This window comes from Calidris pugnax, unplaced genomic scaffold (assembly GCF_001431845.1).
Source record: "Calidris pugnax isolate Ruff unplaced genomic scaffold, ASM143184v1 scaffold232, whole genome shotgun sequence".
NCBI classification, from domain to species: domain Eukaryota; kingdom Metazoa; phylum Chordata; class Aves; order Charadriiformes; family Scolopacidae; genus Calidris; species Calidris pugnax.
In genome coordinates, this window is record NW_015090956.1 from 479,370 (window position 1) to 499,659 (window position 20,290).

The following is a 20,290-nucleotide window of genomic DNA, read 5'->3' on the forward strand; positions in this document are numbered from 1 at the left end:
TTTTTTCCCCAAGAACCCCTTCTCCCTTATTCTGAAGATGCCCTGCACCCCCTCACGTACACAATTTTCCTCACCCAGGCTTTGGTGAAAACCAGTAATTCAGACATGAAATATCTTTGAACAGACACAATGGGAAAAAGCCAACACACCTCCCCAAGAAACACCTTTTTATCACCCTAAACCACAGGCAGACTGACTGAATGCACCCAGCCCTCCTTAAGAGGCTGATTCCCCCACAGAGCTTAAGCAGCATCACGTACTTAAGTGCTTTATGCCAAAAAGGTAGGTGAAATAAAATACACATGGGCCAGAACACTAACCCCTAATTAATTACCCCTTTGAGACTCTTCAAAGCCTTGCTTTTCTCAGTTGCTTTTCTGCTGCAACAGAGTTGGTCTTTGTGACCTGTATCAAAAGAAGTGTTGATTTTTGTGACCTTTCTTACAATGCACTATACATTTTTTTTCATTTGAATACACTGATGAGAGGTTTTCTCCCTCAGCTTTGTTCAATGCCTTGTAAAACTCTGTTCTTACCATTCCAAAGCCCTTGAAACTCCCAACATGGTAAAAACACCCCCCTGAGGTGTGTTACTGTGTCACAGGTGTACCTGCCAACAGCGGGTGAAGTGGTCCTATGAGCAGACTTCCTTCAGCAGGCTCCATCCAGCACGGGCCTCCTCCAGTTCCAATTTGTGTCCCAGCATCGAGCAGAATTCCTTCAGCAGGCTCCATCCAGCACAGGCCTCCTCCTCCAGTTCCAATTTGTGTCCCAGCATTCAGCTTTATTTATTACTATCAATCACAGATCCCTGCAGCCTCACAGGAGCATATTTGAAATGTGACCAGCCACATACTTAACGCCATCAGCTGCCAGAGGTACTGTGTGCCTCCAAGATCCCTACCGCAAAGAATTCCCAGAATTGCAGAACACATCCCAACAAACAGGGCTGTGCTCCTCTGGAATGAAGGTGACGTCCTTACCAAGATCCCACCTGCAAGAAGAGTCCCCCTCACGTAGGCAAGCTCAGATGACATTTTAAGGGGGAGAGGTAAAGAAGCAGAGGTACAAAGTGTTGCTCTGCTGTCTGGTTGTAGCACCAGGGACAAAGAAACAGCCATGTTATGCCCCTAACACAAAGACAGGACCCTGGTTACCATTAACCTGTCAGAACATCACTAGTGGGCTACAGAGCAACACACATTTCAATCACCCAAAGACCAAAAGCAAAGCAAAAGAATTCACATGGTTTTCAACTCTCCAAAAGGCTGTCCCTGCAGCAAAGGCCCAGCTAGGACAGCCTAAAGGACTAGATGGGCCAAAAGGACGTGCCCAGCCATCGACACTCAGGCTCCCCGAGCAGCCTCACTCACCTCCATTCCAGAGTCTGGCTCACTTTAAAAATGATCTATCATCGCAGAAAAGCCCTTTGTTTTCCAGCAGCTGTCAGGGTTGAAGGCTTTGCCGTTTGCCAGAGGATGGATAGAAGTGAAATACCTCCCTCTGTCCTACACCAGGCATTTCAGCTGGGAGCGTGGTCGGTCTGCTGGTCTTCTCTTGAACTTTCCACCAGGCTTTCATGAAAAATGAACTCCTTCGAGTGGAGATGGTCACTGTTTCTTATGAAAACCAGTATATGTACATTCCCAAAGACAAAACAACTGGTTAATATTAAAAAAGCACTGAATAAAGAGGAAATGGACAATGGTAAACAGAAAATTAACAGTTAGCAGCTTTTCCACGTACCAGGTGGTCTGCAGATACACTCTCTTGAGCAATCAACAGACAGCCCCCCAAAAAACAGAAGATGTTTTATTGTCTAAAGTGTTGCAATACAACAAATAAGTGATCTGTACAAAGGACACAATAGAGCAAGTTTAAATACAATCAGGAGAAAGAAGTCCCCATATTCACAGTCCTCGGACAACATCTCATACCAGAACCTGAACCAACAATTTCAAAATCACTAAAAAAAAAAAAAAAAACCCCAAACAAGTTGTTAAAAAATTTAAAGGTCTCCAAAGAGTCTATGGGTGTATTGTCTTACAGCAGAGATCATGGGGTATTCTGTGAAGGGTCACAATGGCATCTTATTGCCCTCAATGCTGATTTTCACTGCATGGGCCGATCTGCTTTTTTTCCTGATATCTGTGAATTTCCGCATCTGTTTGTCCAGTCGACTCACCCCTTTCTTAGAGGTCCCCTGGAACTTAAAAAATAAAACTAATAATTACCACTGAAAAAAAGCAGACGTCCCAGAGGTTCAAGAAAAGCAACGCATGCAAGGTTAAACCTGCAGGAGGGAGGTGATGAAGCCACTGGTTCCAGCTGGTTTTTGTGTGTGTGTGTGTGTGTGCACCTGTGTGTGTCTACATGCACGCATTCTCTCCCCACAAAGTGGATAAAAAGGTTCCCCCAACGTATGCATCACATACATGGAGGTGGTCGTGCTCACAACCACCACACAGGAAAGCTTTCACCTTACAGGGATTAGTAAGGGTGTTAGTTGTTTACGTGCCAGCTGAATGTACAGTCTGGAATAGTTTTGTGTCTCTATTGGCTGAAGTGTCAAAATACAGTGTCATAAATACAGGCTTCCTGCAGGGGGAAGAGTTTTAGATACAAATGCACAGTAATTGAGGTGGATTTTGTTGACAGATCAATGCCAAACCACTATTTATTTTCAAGGTCACTAATTAGTACTTATAAAGCAAGAGGAAAAAAAGTGGTGTAGCAGGGAGCAAAAGAAATGCCTAAGCTGACCATCCAAATTATTAGAGGAGCTACTTTCATCTCTGTATTTTAACTGCAAATTAAAGAAAACTGAGATGACACAGCAGTTATTTTGCACAGATAAAATACAGTGATTCTGTAAAGAAACAACACTCGAGACAAACAGCAAGGACCTTCCAATCCATAGCCGTTACTTCCTAGAAAGCAATTTCCCCTAACCAGAGAACAGAAACAATAAAGGATGGAAACTCCACACCTTTAAAGTCTGGGAGAAACAAACAGTTTATCCAGAACATGCTACTTAATATCTGACAAAAAACCATCTATCAGAAACTGAACCTCTTGTTCCCGTCACTGAGGAAGGTGCTCCTGTCACACTGATTTTAAATAAACTTCATTCATAAAACTATTCACTAGTCATTGAAATTATATCTGGAATTTCACAGTGATTGTAAAAAATATATTATTTTTTTTAAAACAAATAAATACGAAGGTTAAACTCAACAGTTCTCTACCATTTGTGCTAACCTCTTCCTATCACTATTGGTTTGTGGCAATCCCTGCTCACGGAACTGAAAGGCAGACCAGAAACTGTCACAACACTTCCCATGTTGATGGATGTCATTGATCAACCTCCCTCCCCCCTGGATTCACAGCCAGGGATTCTCCTCCCCCTGCTCTGCAGAGGGCTCATTCTCTGCCTCCTGTCAAGTCTCACACCACTCAACTTCTCCAAAAAGTGGGTGTGAAAAAAACCTTACTTTGTACCAGTGAAACATCAGCCAGAGATGTGAGCATACAGAGACATGAGGTCCTCTATTAAGGGCTAACAGCTCCTGTGTGTCAGTTCAGGTAAACCTATAGAACCCAATTAAGTCACAACAGCATTCAAACCCACAGGTGGTACAAAGCTATTTTTGAGTACAGGTATTTTCAATTAATACCTGTCATCTGGGTACCCTGAAGCTGTCGAGGCAGGTATCGTGGCAGAAGTTAGGTGCTACAGCCTATTTTTTTCCTGTACAAGTTCCCTTTTAGGTCACAGTACAGACACGAGAGAATACAAGGAGAGTTTCCAAGTTTAAGTTAGGGTGTGCACACTCCTTTCCTGTATGTGCAAACTGCCGACAGCTGAAGCACATGCACTGTTCACACCTCCCTTGAGGGATACCTCTCAAACTTGGGGAAGGCAGAGTGTCATGGCTACAGGGGCATCCTGTTGCCTTCAATGCTGAACTTGATGGCCCGATGCACTTTGCTGAGTCGTTTCTGTTCAGCAAACCGTCTCTTGTGTTTTTCCAAGCGACTAATACCTCTCTTAATAGTCCCGGGCTAGAAACAATATCTCAATTAATGCACAGAAGGAGAGATAACAGCAGAAAGCACAGTAATTATTACTTCTTCCATTTACACGTGTTCTACCATGTACTCCGCTTTTAAATTAAACTGTACAAGGTAGAGGGATGAACCAAATAAAGCAAGGCAAAGGCCTCTACTCACACTGTTAATGTTTACCAAAACCTTGACATTTTCCCAAACCGGATTATTATCAGAAGAACATGATACAAAAACTGGGAGAGGGGTAAAAACAGCAGCGACATACTTATTGAATTGCAGGGCTTTAGTTCAAAAATGCTCTAAATAAGAGGCCTTTACCCTAGAGAGAAACTCTAGAAGAGTTAACGTGAATATCTCTTTTTGGTAAGAGAAGAAACAATACCTAAGGGAAAGTATTTGATGAGCTTAAAGCAGCCCACTTGACAGCGGAACTTAATGTCTACTCAAATTAGAAGAGATTCTTAGAAGAACCACGGTATTGTACAGTAAGGACAGCAGAAAGGTGACAGCTTCCCAGAGACAGCTTGGGCAGAGCCCCTCAGCCATCCCCACACGCACAGCTTACCCTGGAGGACTCCATCTCCACGTTCCACTTGGGCCTCACCACGTAGTCCTTGTTGGAGGGCATTGGCACCCTCGCGCGGGCACAGAACCCGGGGTCTCCGGGCCTAAGAGCCCTGCAGAAGAAAAGATGCAACTGTTGGGAGACAAATCCTGTACAGGAAGTAGCACGAGCAATGGAGGGTGTTCTGCCTCTGCAGCACAGAGGCTACAGCCTGTTTTTTCCTGTACAAGTTCCCTTTTACGTCACAGTACAGACATGAGAGAATACAAGGAGAGTTTTCCAAGAGGCATAACTGTTGCCTCTAAACCTTCAAAAATAAATTGCAATATTGTTAGTAACATTAAATACTTTTTTTCCTAATAAAAATTGGGAAAAAAACAATCCAACCTACTTTTCCTCTCCAGTTAACACCTTCTCCAGGTCCCTGCGGGGAGTCTGACCACCAGAGCTGCAAGAAAATAAAATTTTATAGGCACAGGAAAGATGGTACTTTTAAAAGACATTTAAGTGTGGCAAAAGAGAGAGGTCAGAACTAAGTAACCTTTTATTTCCACACCACTTTGTTCTTCCTCAATGGAGTCTTAGAAAGACAGAAGGATTTCACATTTCTGCCTGCTGCTCCTACCTGCTCAATCTCCTTCGCTGAGGCATCTGTTCCAAATCCCTCTGTTCCCTCTCTTCTCTTGTCATGCCTTTGTAGTTTGAGGTAAGGCCAAAGATGGGTCGAGACCATTCATCTATTAAAAAAAAATAAACAAATTAGTTAACAAACACTAGGCATCTGTAGTTTAGCTCCAAACCATTCTGGTGACCAAATACAGCTTTCAAAGTTTATGGCAAGTATTTATGCTTCATTTCAACCAAATAAATTATTTTGGAATTCTTATTAATTCGGAGAAATCCAGCCTTGTGGACAGTAAGAAAGAGCTTTCATCCATAAAGTCTCTTCAGTGCTGTTGCCTGCTCTTTTAGAATCTCCCTCAGCTCTTAGAATACTAAGCATCAGGAACTCCTGCAGATCATATCTTAGAAATGTGCAAAATAGTTCCTAAAGAACCAAACAAGTTTATAATCAGTTTGGAACGCACTGCATCTAAGACTACAGCTGTCTAAGAAGTAAACTTTTGGTCATCCAGAATCTCTCTGAAGTCCGTGGAATAGTCTTTTGGTAGCATATACATGAGGTGTGGACAACTAGACAAGAAAGGATTTGGGCAAAATAAATGCCTTTAGAACAAGAATGAAAGAAGCAGGGAAATGTGTATGCAGAAATTCATCTAACAGCACTTGTTAAGAGCTCTACAAAGTGATGAAGCAGGTTAGTGAGATTCTGACTTCCCAGAATTAATTCTACTACAGCCAGAGCAAAAAACACACAACAGAAAGACTGATGCAAATTAAATTTTTCCAGTGCAATCTCACTGACACAAGGCAAAGGCATGTTTACATACTGATTAGCTTCCCTGCCATGTCCTTGTTGGGTCTCGACTCTTTGGGGTGTTTGTAGAGGTACATCACAGCCCGTCCAATGCCACTGTGCTTCAGGGTCTCTTGGCTCACGCTGGGCAGCTGCAGGATAAAGGAAAAGTCAGAAAATAGCAAGAAATGGTGTCACTGAACTTTGCAAAAAGGCCAAAACCCACCTTCTCAATAAGCTTGAAAAAAATAGTACTTTTCATTGTCCTACTAGGAACTGGCTAAAGTATCAAGCATCAGAAACTACAAGCTTCCCTTAATATTCTTGGGTTTTATACACAAAATTAAGTTTCCAGAACTATTTACTCCAAATGCTTTTTTGCTTATAATGCTCAAGAGCTGAGTTACTGCCTTCAAAGCATTTATTTTATAAAGATAAAAATTGCTCAAGAGCTGAGTTACTTCAAAGCATTTATTTTATAAAGATAAAATCTTACGTGGCAAAAGCATCCACATAATCAGCTCAAATGCTGAAAGTCTACACTTAGTATGGTGGACTTTCTGGTGCCCTGAACACTTTAACAGGCCAGAAAAGAGAAAAGACCCTTGGAGAGCAAAACTCAGGGACACGTAGCAAATGACTCTGCACTAAACCAACCGTGAACAGCCAGCCCAACAGGGAACTGGACACTTTGCACATCAACAGGCAGGCAAGGCAAGGCCAAATATCCTAAATTCAGGCAGAACTCTTGCAAATTCTTAGCAAGGAGAAATATTTCTAGAGCCTCAGTCAAATAAAGCCAGCAGGGCTGCAAGAAAAATTGCACTTCACTATCAAGACTATGCCCCACTTATTTTACGAATGCAGCGAAGACAAATTAAAGTGACCAATCACCATGTGTGAGCCATTCAGTGATGAAGCAGTTTAGATTTATCAATAATCTAGAAATACCATAGCACATAACTCCCCGAGAGAGGGTAGATAACTTCATGTGTGTAGTTCACACCTGAGACTCAGAAATGCCTCCTGGCCTGCTGCTGGCAGAGCTATTCGCTTTGTTGTGAACATGGGCACAATTTTTCTAACAATTAAGTTCCTGAAGTTCCCCAAATTTTGTTCAACTAGAGAGCACATCAATAGCATAAGACTCATTAAAACAACACAACTTTTAAACAAATACATCTATTTTGCAGTTTGTGTCCTCCTGTATTTCACTGCATGGTCCATTGGTAGCAGCCTCCAGTACATTTAACACCAAACGTGTCCCTAAAGCACGTGGCTGGTAAAACCACAGAGAAGCCACAAAACAAATATAGTTAAGTGCCAAGTTTCAAACCTCTTGCAGGATCTTCAGCAGCTCCTCTCGTATCTTTAGTGCTGGCAGACTTCGGTCTGGGAGAGGAGAAAGCCACTCTTTGATGGCAGACATAACACCACTATCGATGAAAGTTTCTTTGAGGTCCTGCCTAGAAAGTTTAAAGGAAAGAGAAGCCACAAAGTTATAATCAAAATCTTAAAATGTGATGCTCCTTGAGCACAACAGTGCATTTGAATTTGTTTCATGTAAATTAACAGGTAAAATTAGGTAGAATTTTAGGGTTTTGACGCCACCCAACTCCAGCATTTACTTGGACGAAAGAAGTGTTTCACTGCATACTCAGTGCCACTGTAATGTCACCCCATAAAATCTACCAAATCCCCAATTATCCCCAAGGTGATAATTAACTGGGAGAACGACAACTCACTTTTTAAGATGCATAACTACAGTTGGTAGCAAAGTTAATTTCTTTAGTGCTGGTTTCTTTTGTGTATTCAGCTGTCGATCCTCCTGTAGGGAGTTGAAGAAGTGCAAGTTAATCAAAAGAAGAAATCAGCAACTCTCACCCCTTACAACATTTACAGGAAAAACTCCGTTTATTAAACAAGAAGTACAACTTTGGCAGGGTTACACTAACTTTGTACCCTGCTCCATCTTCTTACAGCCCCAAAACATATTATATAATGAATTCCCTTAAAGAAGCATTCCCCCACCTTAGCCAACATATGATGCCTTAAAGGCATATTATTAGGAGATTCCCCCCAACGATACATGTTTTTCTATTTCATGATTAAGGCCTATTGCAATAAACTGGAGATTTGCAGAGTCCTCCATGCTAACTGTGCATAGGTAACCTAGAAACTTTGCTAGTAAAATCTCACCTAAATAACAGAAAAATAGCTAAGCAAAAGAACAAGAAGTGTTAGAAACTTTGCTAGTAAAATCCCACCTGAACAACAGGAAAAATAGCTAAGCAAAAGAACAAGAAGTGAGAATATACATATTAATTTAATCTAAGAACGTAACTGGATAACCTTGAGCTTTTGGATGAAGTAGATTAACAGCACATAAATGTGCACAAAGTCTGGGTTTCAGAGTGACCATCAGCCAAGGCCATAACGTCACGACCGTGTTAACTGTTCTCCTTCTGCGCAATGTTTTTTTTATTGCGAAGGAGGAGATACTTCTAATGTCCTTCTGCCCCTCTGCATGCCCCAAAATGGTTTGACAGGCACATGCTAGAGAACTAAAGACACCACAGTACTGGAGCTCAGCTCTTCCTACTTTCAAAAAAGCATTCCATACTTCATGGCTTCATTTGAAACATTTGACAATCATCTCAGAGATGGGCAAAGTCTCAGTTGTCTCCCAGATCACTCTCACTCTCCCCTTCCTCCCCAAGCACATTATCCTTCTTATCTTTTTCTCAGGAAGATTATTTGTTGTTGTTATTTATAAGATTCCTCTTTCTGAAGTTCCCTGTGTATTCCCCCTAAACAGTTTTAATGAGCTTTGCAGAGCTTTCATTTTATTGCTACTGCAACAAAACTGTAATCACAACAGAATATGCCTGACAAAAGACCAGACACCAATAAACCTTGAACAGTAACGTATTAAAAATAACTCCTTGAAAAAGGCAGTCTGCCAAGGCAGAACTTCCCATAATTTTCTTGCTCTACCATCATTTAGACTGCAGTATTGTCACTCAACCACTTTAGAAAAGGGTTATTCTCAGGAACAAACGCTCAAGTATTACATATGCTAGTAATTGTATGATGAAATGAAAACATTTCTCAGTGTTTCACATACTTCTTTATATATTTTATAGAACACATATTTATGCCTTTTTATAGGACAGTTGATCTCAGCTGATCAAGGTTTACCAAGTCAACTAATTTTAATCTCTAAAATGAGTATTTTCTCCAAATTTTAACGGAATAAATGTTTCTAATTCAGAACAGCATTTAAACAGTTATTTAGATACTGGAAGCTTTCCATAGTGCACAGATTACTCCCGAGTACCAGATTTCTGTATTTTACTTATCACAAGATTCTCCCATGGAATGGAACTGGGCTCTGGAGCCTAGAAAACTCACCTCAGCAGCTTCATTCATCTTCACAATCATAGCACTGACCACATCATCTGCATCACTAATAAAAGTTCCACCATCGCGGTTTCGTCTACGCTTGCCACTCATACTCTTCTTTCGTTGCAGCATCATGTCAAAATCTGACATGAAGTCCATGCTGAAATGCAAGAAGAGAGTTTGCTGAAGAAGGTCAATCTTACTGTCTTTGTAGGAAATGATTTTTTATTTCTGTAGCATAACCTTTCAAAAATTCTTCAATAAATCTGTAAGAATTATGCCTCAACATGCCTGTAAAATAATTATTTACCCTCATTACACAAACTGGGAAACTAGCAAAGGGCTTGAGTGGCTCAGAGGTGCCCTCAGAAGTCTAGAAGACCTTGCAGAAATAGCCAACAACGTGCACATATGTCATATCCAGGGTTTAAAATGTGCTACAGTTGTCATTGAAACAGGCAAGGATTTAGCTTGCCTGTACATGCACATGTCATATCCAGGGTTTAAAATGTGCTAAAGTTGTCACTGAAACAGGCAAGGATTTAGCTTGCCTGTACCTTCAAGACACTGCTCTGATGCTACCAGAGCAGGCAGAAAGAAGCCATGCTGATGGCAAGTCCCTTACACCAGCAGAGAAACACACCTGTGACTCCAATGCTGAACCGCTAAAATGAGAGTTACATGTTTGTTTGCTTAGATATTAATTTCTCTCAGGTTTTGATGCAAACCATGAAATACTGTTCTTTGAAGCAGCATAGGTAACCTCTATGGACTGTCAAGTGACTGAACCGTACAAGCTGAGACAGGACCTTCTGTCGCAGTTTACGAGGACAAACTTTCTGTAGAAACATAGTTCCGTGCCCTTCTCAACCAAGAAGTTTAGAGGAGCCCTTCAGTCTTTGGAGGAACCCTGTCACTAATATCTCGTGTTTGCTATTAACAAAGGAGTGTGTAACACACTGACTTACTGCTTCCCTCTTTTGATGTTATCATCAGAGTCCGATTCATCTGCCGTCTCCTTTGTGTCTCCATCACCTTTCTCTTCCTCCAGATCTTCCTGGTTAAAACCCTGATGGGTAAAGACAGCGAAAATCAGTGTACGGATTAAGACTCAGCATCTACTCAGGCACCCAACACTTGCAAAGCTCTAGATCAGTCTGCAGAGGATCTAGAAGAAAGATGAACAAAGGCTTCCTAGTTCCACCTGTGACTTTCACACCAATCCTTTCCCAACAGAAGAGCTGTAAATGTTATTTAACCCAAAGACACCTCAGTGAGCCCACCAAATACAAAGCTTCCCTCCTGCTACAGCATATCCTTGAATGAGTTCAAACCAAGAGAGTCATTCTGGAGGACCTCCCCATGAAGATTAGATCTAGCAAGTGAACAAGAGACATCCATAATAACACTTACTGTAAATTCCTCTTCTTCCTCATCACCAGATTCTCCAAATATATCTGCAATCAGGTTCCTGTGAAGGTAACAGTAACATTGATCTGTTCAGACTGCAGCAGTGAGAAACGCATTTTCTGCAAAATGTCTCCTGACTATGTGGAGATCCACCTTCCATTCTGCCTCCTACTACTGACCTTCCCTTCACACCACCACTGAAGGTGGACAATCACTCTCTGACCAGGATTCATTCATCCTCCATTCACCATCAGTCTCACTATTTGCAACCCTGAAGGAACTCGCATTGCCAGAAGCACTTACTCTTGTTCATTTCCAGATTCACTGTCACTGCCAAACAGATCTTTCTCTTCTTTTTTCTTCCCAGCATTCTCTTTTCTTTCTTCTTCTTCTTCCTCACTATCTGATACAATATTTTTCTTCCTTTTCTCAGACTTCTCTGAAGCAGCATCACTGTCTGATTCTTCGACATCAGAAAGGATTCGTACTTTTTTTGCAGCTGCCAACAGAAAGGAGCATTACTATGTGTCCTAGTAACAGAGGTGACAACTTGTACTCTCAAAAAACAATTCTCTCAAATTCAATTTGGACAAGAGGGAAGCAGAACAAAAACCAATTTTTTTAAATTCAATTTGGACAAGAGGGAAGCAGAACAGCCTTCCTACACAAAATCATTGCCATTTCATAGAAAACACATTCATTCTAAAACTTGTTTTATTCAATCAGTAACTGAAGTTTTCATACCCCACATCTATACATAAAAATTTATAATTGCAAAACTGACACTCACCCCCAGTACATGAAAAAAAAAAAAAGAGGGAAAACTGACTAGAGCAATAACATATGACAAAAGATGCCAGTATAAAGCAAGATCCCTGCAATCTTCTCTTTTACTTCTGTTAGACCTACTTATTACTCAAAAGTATTATATATACATTCACACAGAAATGCAGTTAGAGCAATAGCCTCCAAAAATGCAGTCGTGCTCTAAAAACAAATTTGCTTTATGGCTTCATATTTATCTTAGATGCTTTCTACAAGTAAAAACAATGATTTAACTCTAACACTACTGCTTGTCACACCACATTTTTATTTTCAGACTGTAATTTCTTACGTGTTTTCTCACTCTCATCCTCACTGTCAGAAAGGATAGCTGCTTTCCTCTTCACCGTCTTCTCCTCCTCTTTCTCTTCTTCATCACTGTCCGATATTTTTCGTCTCTTAGGAGCGTCCTCTTCACTGTCAGAGCCCTGGAACCCTTCCCTGACACGTTTGTTATCTGAATGATGAGAATCATTCTGCACCTCCTCCTTCCTGTCCTCCCCATCACTGTCCTCAGACTCTATTTCTCGTTTGTGCCTGGAAACATCCTCACTCTCTGAGTCACTGGCCGGCCGTTTGCGGAGCTCCTCACTCTCTGAGTCACTGGCCGGGGGCTTCTGGAGCTCCTCACTCTCCGAGTCACTGGCCTGGGGCTTCTGGAGCTCCTCACTCTCCGAGTCACTGGCCGGCTGCTTGTGTGATTCCTCATTTTCAAAATCACTACTGTGATCTCTGGGGGGTTCTCCATTTTCAGAGTCACTTGCTCGATGATTTAAGGCATCTTCATTTTCAGAGTCACTTAAATGCCGATTTGGATGATCCTCAGCATCAGAATCACTGTCTTTCCCTCCATGAGCTACTTCATTGTCTGAATCACTTCCATTGTGATTTGGAGGCTCCTCATTATCTGAGTCACTGTCTTTTTGCCTTGGGTTATCTTCATTTTCAGAGTCTGTCATATGAGACTCTCCCATTTGCCCATCATCTTCTCCATCACTGTGTTCATTCTGAAAGAGAAAAATAATCTCAGGCAACTAAGCAAAAAAAGACTTAAAAAGTAAACAAAAGTGTTCTGAACTTTTGCTTGTCCTTCTTCCAATTTGATGACCCAAGGTACTACAAACTGAAATCATTTCTACACAGAAATAATTATTAGACAATTTGCATCAAAGGACTACCAAATACTTCAGAACAACAAAAGTATTAAGAGATCAGTAGAAGTCTGTCTACCCTGCAGCTCAATCCTATTTTGGAAATGGTAACAGAATTTAAAAAAAAAAACCCCACAAATAAACATGTCTAAGGAGGGTCCAGTTCCTCAAGAGAACTCCTCGAAGGAAGTGCTTATTGCTTTTATTTTAAGAAGTCAAGCCTTCACAGTGGTTTAGTCCAAACCCCTGGTAATAAGGCAAGAAACAGTATCTCACACTTGTAGGTTTTTGTTTGGTTTTGGGTTTGGATTTTTTTAAGATCTCAAAGAGATGTTTTTTGTATGAAATACATTTTACTGAAACTACACTTGCATGACTTCCCAAGTGAAGCTTGAAAGAGCTTGTGCCCTTTCTTCTTGGCCAAGGAAAGTTCTTTAAGAAGACATCAAGACCAAAGCCCACCAAAAAACAGGAATATTTTTTAGTCAGACCTTTCAGAGTGTTACTCTTAACAAGCTTTGTGTTTCAATGTGTAAGAATGTAAGAACAGATTCAATGCTTCTCTCTCTTAAGCTGATAGCTCCCATGCCTATCCAGACACCTAAGATAACCTACCCACAAATAAAGTGATCTTCTTACAACTTTAGAATTGAAACACAACCCTTTATGTCTTTTTCTACATGACAAAAAATACTGAGCCACACGCTCCATTTTTGGAAAAACCAATCACGAGCCACCTGCCAATATCATTACTGACATCACATTTCTACTTGGAAAAAAATAAAATATTTCAATTGCATTTACCTACAGAAAACAAAATTAGACTCTTGAAAACTCATTCCATTAACTCAATACACCTCTCTCCGTCACTGTCACAATAATCCCATTTTCAACTGAAAAGAACAATCCTGTAAAAGGAACTTCTTTTCTACATACTCCACTCTTCAGCCAGGCTTTCCTCAGGGGTCATTTTGTCTCAGCTCTATAGACTCCTTCCATTAGCATATTTGCAAACTCCTATTGTCCTAGGAGATGCTTTAAGACCTGTATGTCCTGAAGCTTCCAAATCTTTCATCAGCAATATAATTTCCTTGAAAGACAGACTTTCTATCTATTTTTGTATTCTGTAGTCATTCTACTCCCACATTCAGAGCCATAAAAAATAACAGAGGTATATCTACCCTACACCCACAAGAAACAATACCATTAATATTTAAAATGCATGATTCAGAAGGAATTTTAAGTAAAATTAATTTTAATGACTTAGGAACTACTCCCTCCAGAATTATACTAGATGGTAAATAACATTGCTTTTTAAGATTTTGGACACATTTATTCCCTTGGCTAGCACTCAATGAAATAATAACTTTGAAATTATTGCAGAATCACTAACAGAAAGTTACTGCACAACGGAAGAAAATCAGGACTGTATAATTTTAGAACACACACTTCAGATACAACTTTACTATTTCCATATTACTTAATGCTAGCTAAAAAAGAGCTGCTGTGGTAATCTGAGTTAAGTAGTTTTTACTTGACTTCACAAGACTGCTTGTCCCTGTCTCTACAGTGATGCTAAGTCTTCTGAATCATGCTGGTGGTGTTATTCAGTATATCTCATTTCTCCTTACAGAAAGGAAACATGGTTCTGTTAAAACCTGAATTTGGGATTTTAAAGAATTAAACATGAAGATTGAGAAGTTACACGACTGAGGATGCCCAGCTGAGGAAGACCACGCACGCACTCAACTGCTCTCACCTTGTTAAGGGATTTTATTTACTTCTTGTTTTCCTTACGAAAAAATTTGCTTGCCCTCTCCTGCCCAGTATCTCTGCTGCACCCAGTATCTAAACTGCAGCTGCAAACACAACAGGAAACCCAGGCTTTACAGCACCGTTACAGGTAAGGCCACTGAAATGCAGAGACCTACACTCAAACTGATAACAACTGAAATTCTTTAATCCTTCTTTTCCTACTGTATAATTATTGGTGGGTTTGTTTGTCTTGTCTTGATTTCTTATGACTAATGCTCAATAGGTACTAATAATTACATCAGCAATAAGGGATTTTGCTAAACAAAACCAAGGAAAACAATACAAATACTCCTATTTAAACTACTGGGCTCATCACCTTTCAGACCACCAGCCTAGAAAGTCTTTGGTGAACAAGTAAACAAAAGCAAAAACACACTGGAATCCATAATGATCCTTCAAGGGTTTCTAAGGTTGGAAGTGTGGCTGCAGGTTATTTATCCACCTATTTAGAATATATTACTAAGTTACAAGGAACTTCCTATGCAAAATACGTGGTAAGAAGCCATTACAATTATACAGCATTACTACTGAAGCACTTTACAATATATTGCACCTCTGATCTGTTACTGTAAACTGAAAGAGGAGGGAGAGCAGACACACAACTTAATTAGCTCACGCCGTGATTATAGAGTGCTCTGCACCACAGAATGCCAGTAGTTACAGCAGCTGAACTCTACTGTGATGTATCACCCAGAGAAGGACCACTTAGATAATAGAGGTGCCCCTACACAGACTGGGCAGACAGGCAAGGTCTACTCTATCCTGAGTCCAGAATGCTCAATGGGAGCTAACCCAGAAAAGCACGGAGTTGTATCTGTCACGTCGGTGAGCCCAGCGGAGAGGTGACACACACCACCCCAGACTCAGAACCTTCACATAACTCAGCATCTTCCAAAGCAGAGCTGAGGTAGGGCTGACTCGCCCACAGCCTACACAGAACACACAGGCCCCATCCACAGCCATCACTGCAAAGGTCTTCTGAACACAATCAATGAATCTGTGAATGATTTGGAATATTCTTGATGTAAAAAGCGCACGGAACTTTACAGTAAGATGACTATACCCAACTATACCCTGCAGGATAGTCTCCCCTCCACCCCCTGCCTTTTTCTTTTTTACTTTTTTTTTTTTTACTAGTTCGTCTCTAAAAAGATGTTTTCAAAGAAATCAAATATCCAATTTTGGAGTTTTCTTTTTTCCTCTTCCAAATTTTTACTTAAAATAAAAGATCAGACATCCTCAAAAACAAGTAGGTCTCAGGTACTTGCTACTGCATTTTTCTCTAATTCCTTTGCTTTCTTTTCTTCCTCCTCTTTATCTATAAACATTTTAATCGAGATGTCCTTATTTTTTTAACTGAAAGAATTCTATAACATGAGGCTTTAGTACAGTATAAAATAAGGAATACATCAAAATCAAATTTACAGTGTTATCCTTCTACATAAAAATTTCAGTTAGCAAGTAGTTTACTGGATCAACATGCAGCCACTTTTAAGAGGTACTACTTTGCAGTGGATGGGTCAATTTTGTTCAACTTCCTAAATTATCAATCTCATGGGTGACAATTGTTAAACTGAGGCATACAAAACCATCACTGTCATATCAGTAAGTTTCTCTTTTTTTTTTTCCAGAAATGTAAGATATTTGTATATGTCTGTTAACAGTCAGTCAAACCACAACTTAATTCATGAAGACAGCAGCGACTTGGTGAAGGTGTAAGAATCTAAGTCATTAAAGATTTCCAGGAGAGCCTGACTTGTACAAACACTGTAAACGTGATTCCATATTCGTTACTGTACTAAAACTATGTGTTCTCTAATTCTATTTGTCTAAAGCAGAATTGGTAAGGACATCAAGGAGAACATTTATAGATAAAGTGGGATTGGGGGAAGGAAAGCCAGAAAAGAATTGTGGAAAAGAAAAACCCACATACCTGAGACCTACATAAGTAATTCCTCAGGATTCCCCTTTTCTTTAAAGTTAAGAACCTGAAAAAAAAGTTTCAAAGTTTAAAACTTCAGTTCTTTACATCTGAATTCTAATTTAGAGACGAAATAGTAATTAAATAGACTTAACTGATTAGGCTGTCTCAAAGGTTTTATTACCTTTGAGTGTCATTCCTCCCACATACTCCTGAAGATGAAGGAAATAAGAGGATGAGAGAATATTTTGGGTAAATAATATAATAAATCACTGAAAGCTACTTCTTTCAGAGACAGCTGCTCCACGTTATTGCATTTTCAATTTGATGTAGGGAAAATGAAGAATGTAAGACTTCATAACAAAACAAAATACTCAAATGTTTATAATTTGAACTGAAGCGAATAAAGCACTAAGGCTCGAACATTCACATTTACTATTGGACAGAAATGTGGCTTTGGTTTTTTCTTTGGTTTTTTTTTGTGTGTTTTTTTTTTTTAAATGAACTTTCTGAAGTATTTTGTCTACAGAGGAATGTTCAACAGCCATCACAGAACAAAGCCCCTAAAATAATGCAGACAGATTAAGAGGATCAATCACCAATGATAGCACAGATCCTAGCACTTTCTGGTTCTTTAAATCTGAAAAAGACATGCTGAAGATGTAAGTAATAGTCAACTACCTGTTCTTTAGACCAGATTTCCAACTACTTTGCCACAATAAATGAAATTTAAATCCCATGGGAGTACAGAAGAGTAAGAACAAATGACCAAGTTTTCATACACAGAAGAAAAAGCTTAATATTATTGTACCAGCAACATGACTCTCCATGCACTCATCACCATATTTTTTTTTCATTAGAAGTACTAAGTCCCTTTGAAGGATGTTTATTTCTCCCACAGTGAAATACATACTTTCTCCCACACCACAATCCTGACTGGCACAGTAAGAGATGCTGCCTTGCATCACAACAATTTCTTCCATTGTAAATATCATAGAATAGTTAAGAGTTGGAAGAGATCTTAATGATCAACTAGTTCCAACCCCCCACCAATACCAAGACCTTTTAAAAAAATAAGAAAATCGAAATCTGCTTTACTCTTAAATTCAAATACACATGAAGAACTTTCATTTTACACAAATATAAAATCTTAATCTACTTTCTAACTCTGAGGGAAGTATGAATTCAATAAAAGGCTGGAGAAAAACAAACAAACTAAAAAGATCACAAGTTATACCACAGCACAGTTGAGCCTTTTGACACATCAGTCTGCTACAGTATATCACATTGTCCATGTTAACCAATTTTTATAATGTATAACCACTGAAAACCCAGAGTCAATCCTGATCTTTACATAAAGCGCAGCAAAATATGCAGAACAGAACAAAATGGCTCCAATTACAGTTTTTATGAGTATGAAAAAGTTCTCCAAAACATAACTTTGCTAGCAGAAGACATGACTTCACAGGCCAACGTTATTCCTTCCTAGTAAGACCTGATGTAATTCTATTTCAAGCCACAAAAAAACCCAAAAAATCACCCAAATTAAGATTAACTACAAAACTGTCGTAGAAATCTAAAGGGAACCTTCAACTTTTATCAGAGTCTCTTTACAACCAAACTAATCAATCCACAAGTTAACAGATTCTCCCCCAGACACAACCCTGAATCAAGGCATTACCACCGCCTTCATGGAGTAGGCTTCTCAAAGCAAGAATCTCTTCAGAGGAAGAAGAGATCCCATTTAGAAACCTTAACCTGCTCTTGTGCTACAGAGACCTACTCCTTTGCAAAGGACAAGGTGAAAACATAGCACAAAATAGATCTCAGAGCAAACGCTCACATTTAAGAGGAAAGACAGAAGAGCATTTCTTCTTTGCTAAGGACATCTATGCCTCCGTAATGTGCAGTTTTACATTACTGTGCAGAATTTGAGGTAAAATTCCAAATGCCTCATAATCCATTCCTTAGAATTTCAAACACAAAAAGTTTATCTTCTGGCAACTGAATATAATGTTAAACTTTTTTTCTGGTACCAAATTGTGAATGTTATTATAACAACTAAGAAGAAAAGTAAAAAGCACCCTATCCTGCTTATTGGTCAAGAGATTATCTGACACATTTCCTTCTGGAAGTAAAGTTTGCCAGAGGGGACCCTGAAGAACAACTGAATAAACACATAAATGTCAGTTAAAAGAATAATGGCTCTTTAATTATTTTTTTTTTAAATAAATCAATTAATAGAGCAGTAATCTTTAACTGGACAAAGTCCCAGGCCCAGTAGTACCTCTGAATGGTGCCCTACACTTCCATTCTCCGATCCAGAATGCTGTTCATTTCCTTCATCTTCAACATCAGATCCTGAATCTCGTTCATCTTGCACTGGAGTAGCTCCACCATCGTCTGCTCCAAAGTTAAGAAAAGAAAAGTAAAACTCAGTGACCTCTCCCAGTGACCTCCCAGAGCACTGACCGCTAAGAGGGAGTGAACAGAGCGCTCGCAGGGCAGGTGCTACCAATCAGAGTCTATCAGGGCGCTAATACAGAGACGAAGGGTTTCTACTGGGAGGGTCTGAAACAGAAGCAACCCACCACAGACACCCCCCGAAGAGATCCCAAAACTACTCCTAACACGCACGCAAGCAGCGACAGACACACTAATCAAAATACCGAGCTAATAATAAGGCGGCCGCTGTGCTGCGATCACGCCAGCGGAACCCAACCCGGCCCCGCCGATGTCACCCCCGGGCCCGGCCCGGAGCACTCTCCGGGGAGCCCCCGCCGAACCAGAGGCCGAGGCATGACTCTGCCGCCGCTACGCGACACCACGGTGAGGGCGGAGAGCCCCGGGAACGTCCGCCGGGCGGACCGGGAAGGGCCATCCCCGCCGTGCTCAGCACCCTCCCTCACAGGCCCCCGCGCCCCGGGTGTCCCTCCCGCGGGGGACGCTCCCGCGCCGCTACCTGACTGATCCCCGCCGTAGTACTCGCTCTCCATGGCGGGCCGCCGGCTCCGCCTCCCCGCCGAGGCCCCGCGGGCTGGCGGTGAGGCGAAGCCCTCAGCAGAACAGCGCTCGCCGCTACAACCCGCCGCCTCCCGCTGCCGCCGAGCCGCCTCCTACAGGCCCAAGATGGCGCCTCCCCTCCGAACGGCCGGCAACCGCCGCCGCGCGTGCGCCAGCAGCGCCCGCCCCCTTACCCCGCGCGCCCCTGGGAGGGGGGCGGCTCTCGCGAGGCTTCGGTGAGAGGAGGGAGGAGGCGGGGGGGGGAGGCGCGCCGCCAGGGGGCGCTGCTGGGGTGGGCGGGGCCGTGCCCGTGGCCACGCCCCCTCCCTGGTCTGGCCCCGCCCCTCCCGGCCCCGCCCCGCCCTTAGGTCCATTTCCCGGTGTTTAAGGTGGGGGGAAGCGGGGTTCGGGTGTTGGCGCTGGGGTCATGGTGACTCTTCACCGCTGCCCCCCCATCCCCCAGCGCCTGAGGTACCCGCAACCAACTAGGAAACAGTCATTTTTTGTGTTCCTCTCCCTAAACGTCTTTATTTTTTTCCTAGAAAATAGAAAAATGGAAGGAGCATTGGAGAAAAAAGGGCTGTTTTGAGCCTCACCATAAGAAATGAACAGCTGTACAGAAGCATAAAATGGCTGTTACCTTAATAAAGGTGTTTCCTCGTCTGAGCCAGGAGTGTGGGAGCTCACACCCAGCGTCACCCCACGTCTGC

General features: G+C 41.4%; 1 protein-coding gene across 5 annotated transcripts; it reads right to left on the reverse strand.

Annotated features, from left to right (window-relative positions):
* Nucleotides 1-1,792: 1,792 nt before the first annotated feature.
* Nucleotides 1,793-19,741, reverse strand: IWS1 (IWS1 homolog (S. cerevisiae)). Of its 5 annotated transcripts, none has more exons than XM_014952161.1 (15): nucleotides 19,540-19,741; nucleotides 18,865-18,980; nucleotides 11,983-12,697; nucleotides 11,172-11,367; nucleotides 10,872-10,929; nucleotides 10,427-10,527; nucleotides 9,468-9,618; nucleotides 7,799-7,881; nucleotides 7,390-7,519; nucleotides 6,088-6,205; nucleotides 5,262-5,373; nucleotides 5,028-5,084; nucleotides 4,637-4,748; nucleotides 3,905-4,065; nucleotides 1,793-2,209 (listed from the first exon to the last, which is right to left on the reverse strand). In XM_014952161.1, exons 1-14 carry the CDS (start codon nucleotides 19,571-19,573, stop codon nucleotides 3,937-3,939), a joined length of 2,112 nt encoding a protein of 703 aa, XP_014807647.1. In that variant the 5' UTR covers nucleotides 19,574-19,741; the 3' UTR covers nucleotides 1,793-2,209; nucleotides 3,905-3,936. The 5 variants fall into 5 exon arrangements, with proteins under 5 accessions (XP_014807647.1, XP_014807650.1, XP_014807645.1 ...); XM_014952164.1 differs by lacking the exons at nucleotides 3,905-4,065; nucleotides 19,540-19,741 and adding exons at nucleotides 16,590-16,644; nucleotides 16,733-16,789 and having other exon boundaries at nucleotides 18,865-18,924; XM_014952159.1 differs by lacking the exon at nucleotides 3,905-4,065.
* Between the last annotated feature and the right edge of the window lie 549 nt (nucleotides 19,742-20,290).

Coding starts and splice junctions, on each gene's coding strand:
- IWS1 (XM_014952159.1), bottom strand. CDS start 19,573: ATGGAGAGCGAGTACTACGGCGGGGATCAGTCAG. Junction 11,368..11,982: donor GGATGAGAGTGAGAAAACAC/GTAAGAAATTAC, acceptor TTCTGTTGGCAG/CTGCAAAAAAAGTACGAATC. Junction 2,210..4,636: donor TGGAGATGGAGTCCTCCAGG/GTAAGCTGTGCG, acceptor TTATTTTTTAAG/TTCCAGGGGACCTCTAAGAA.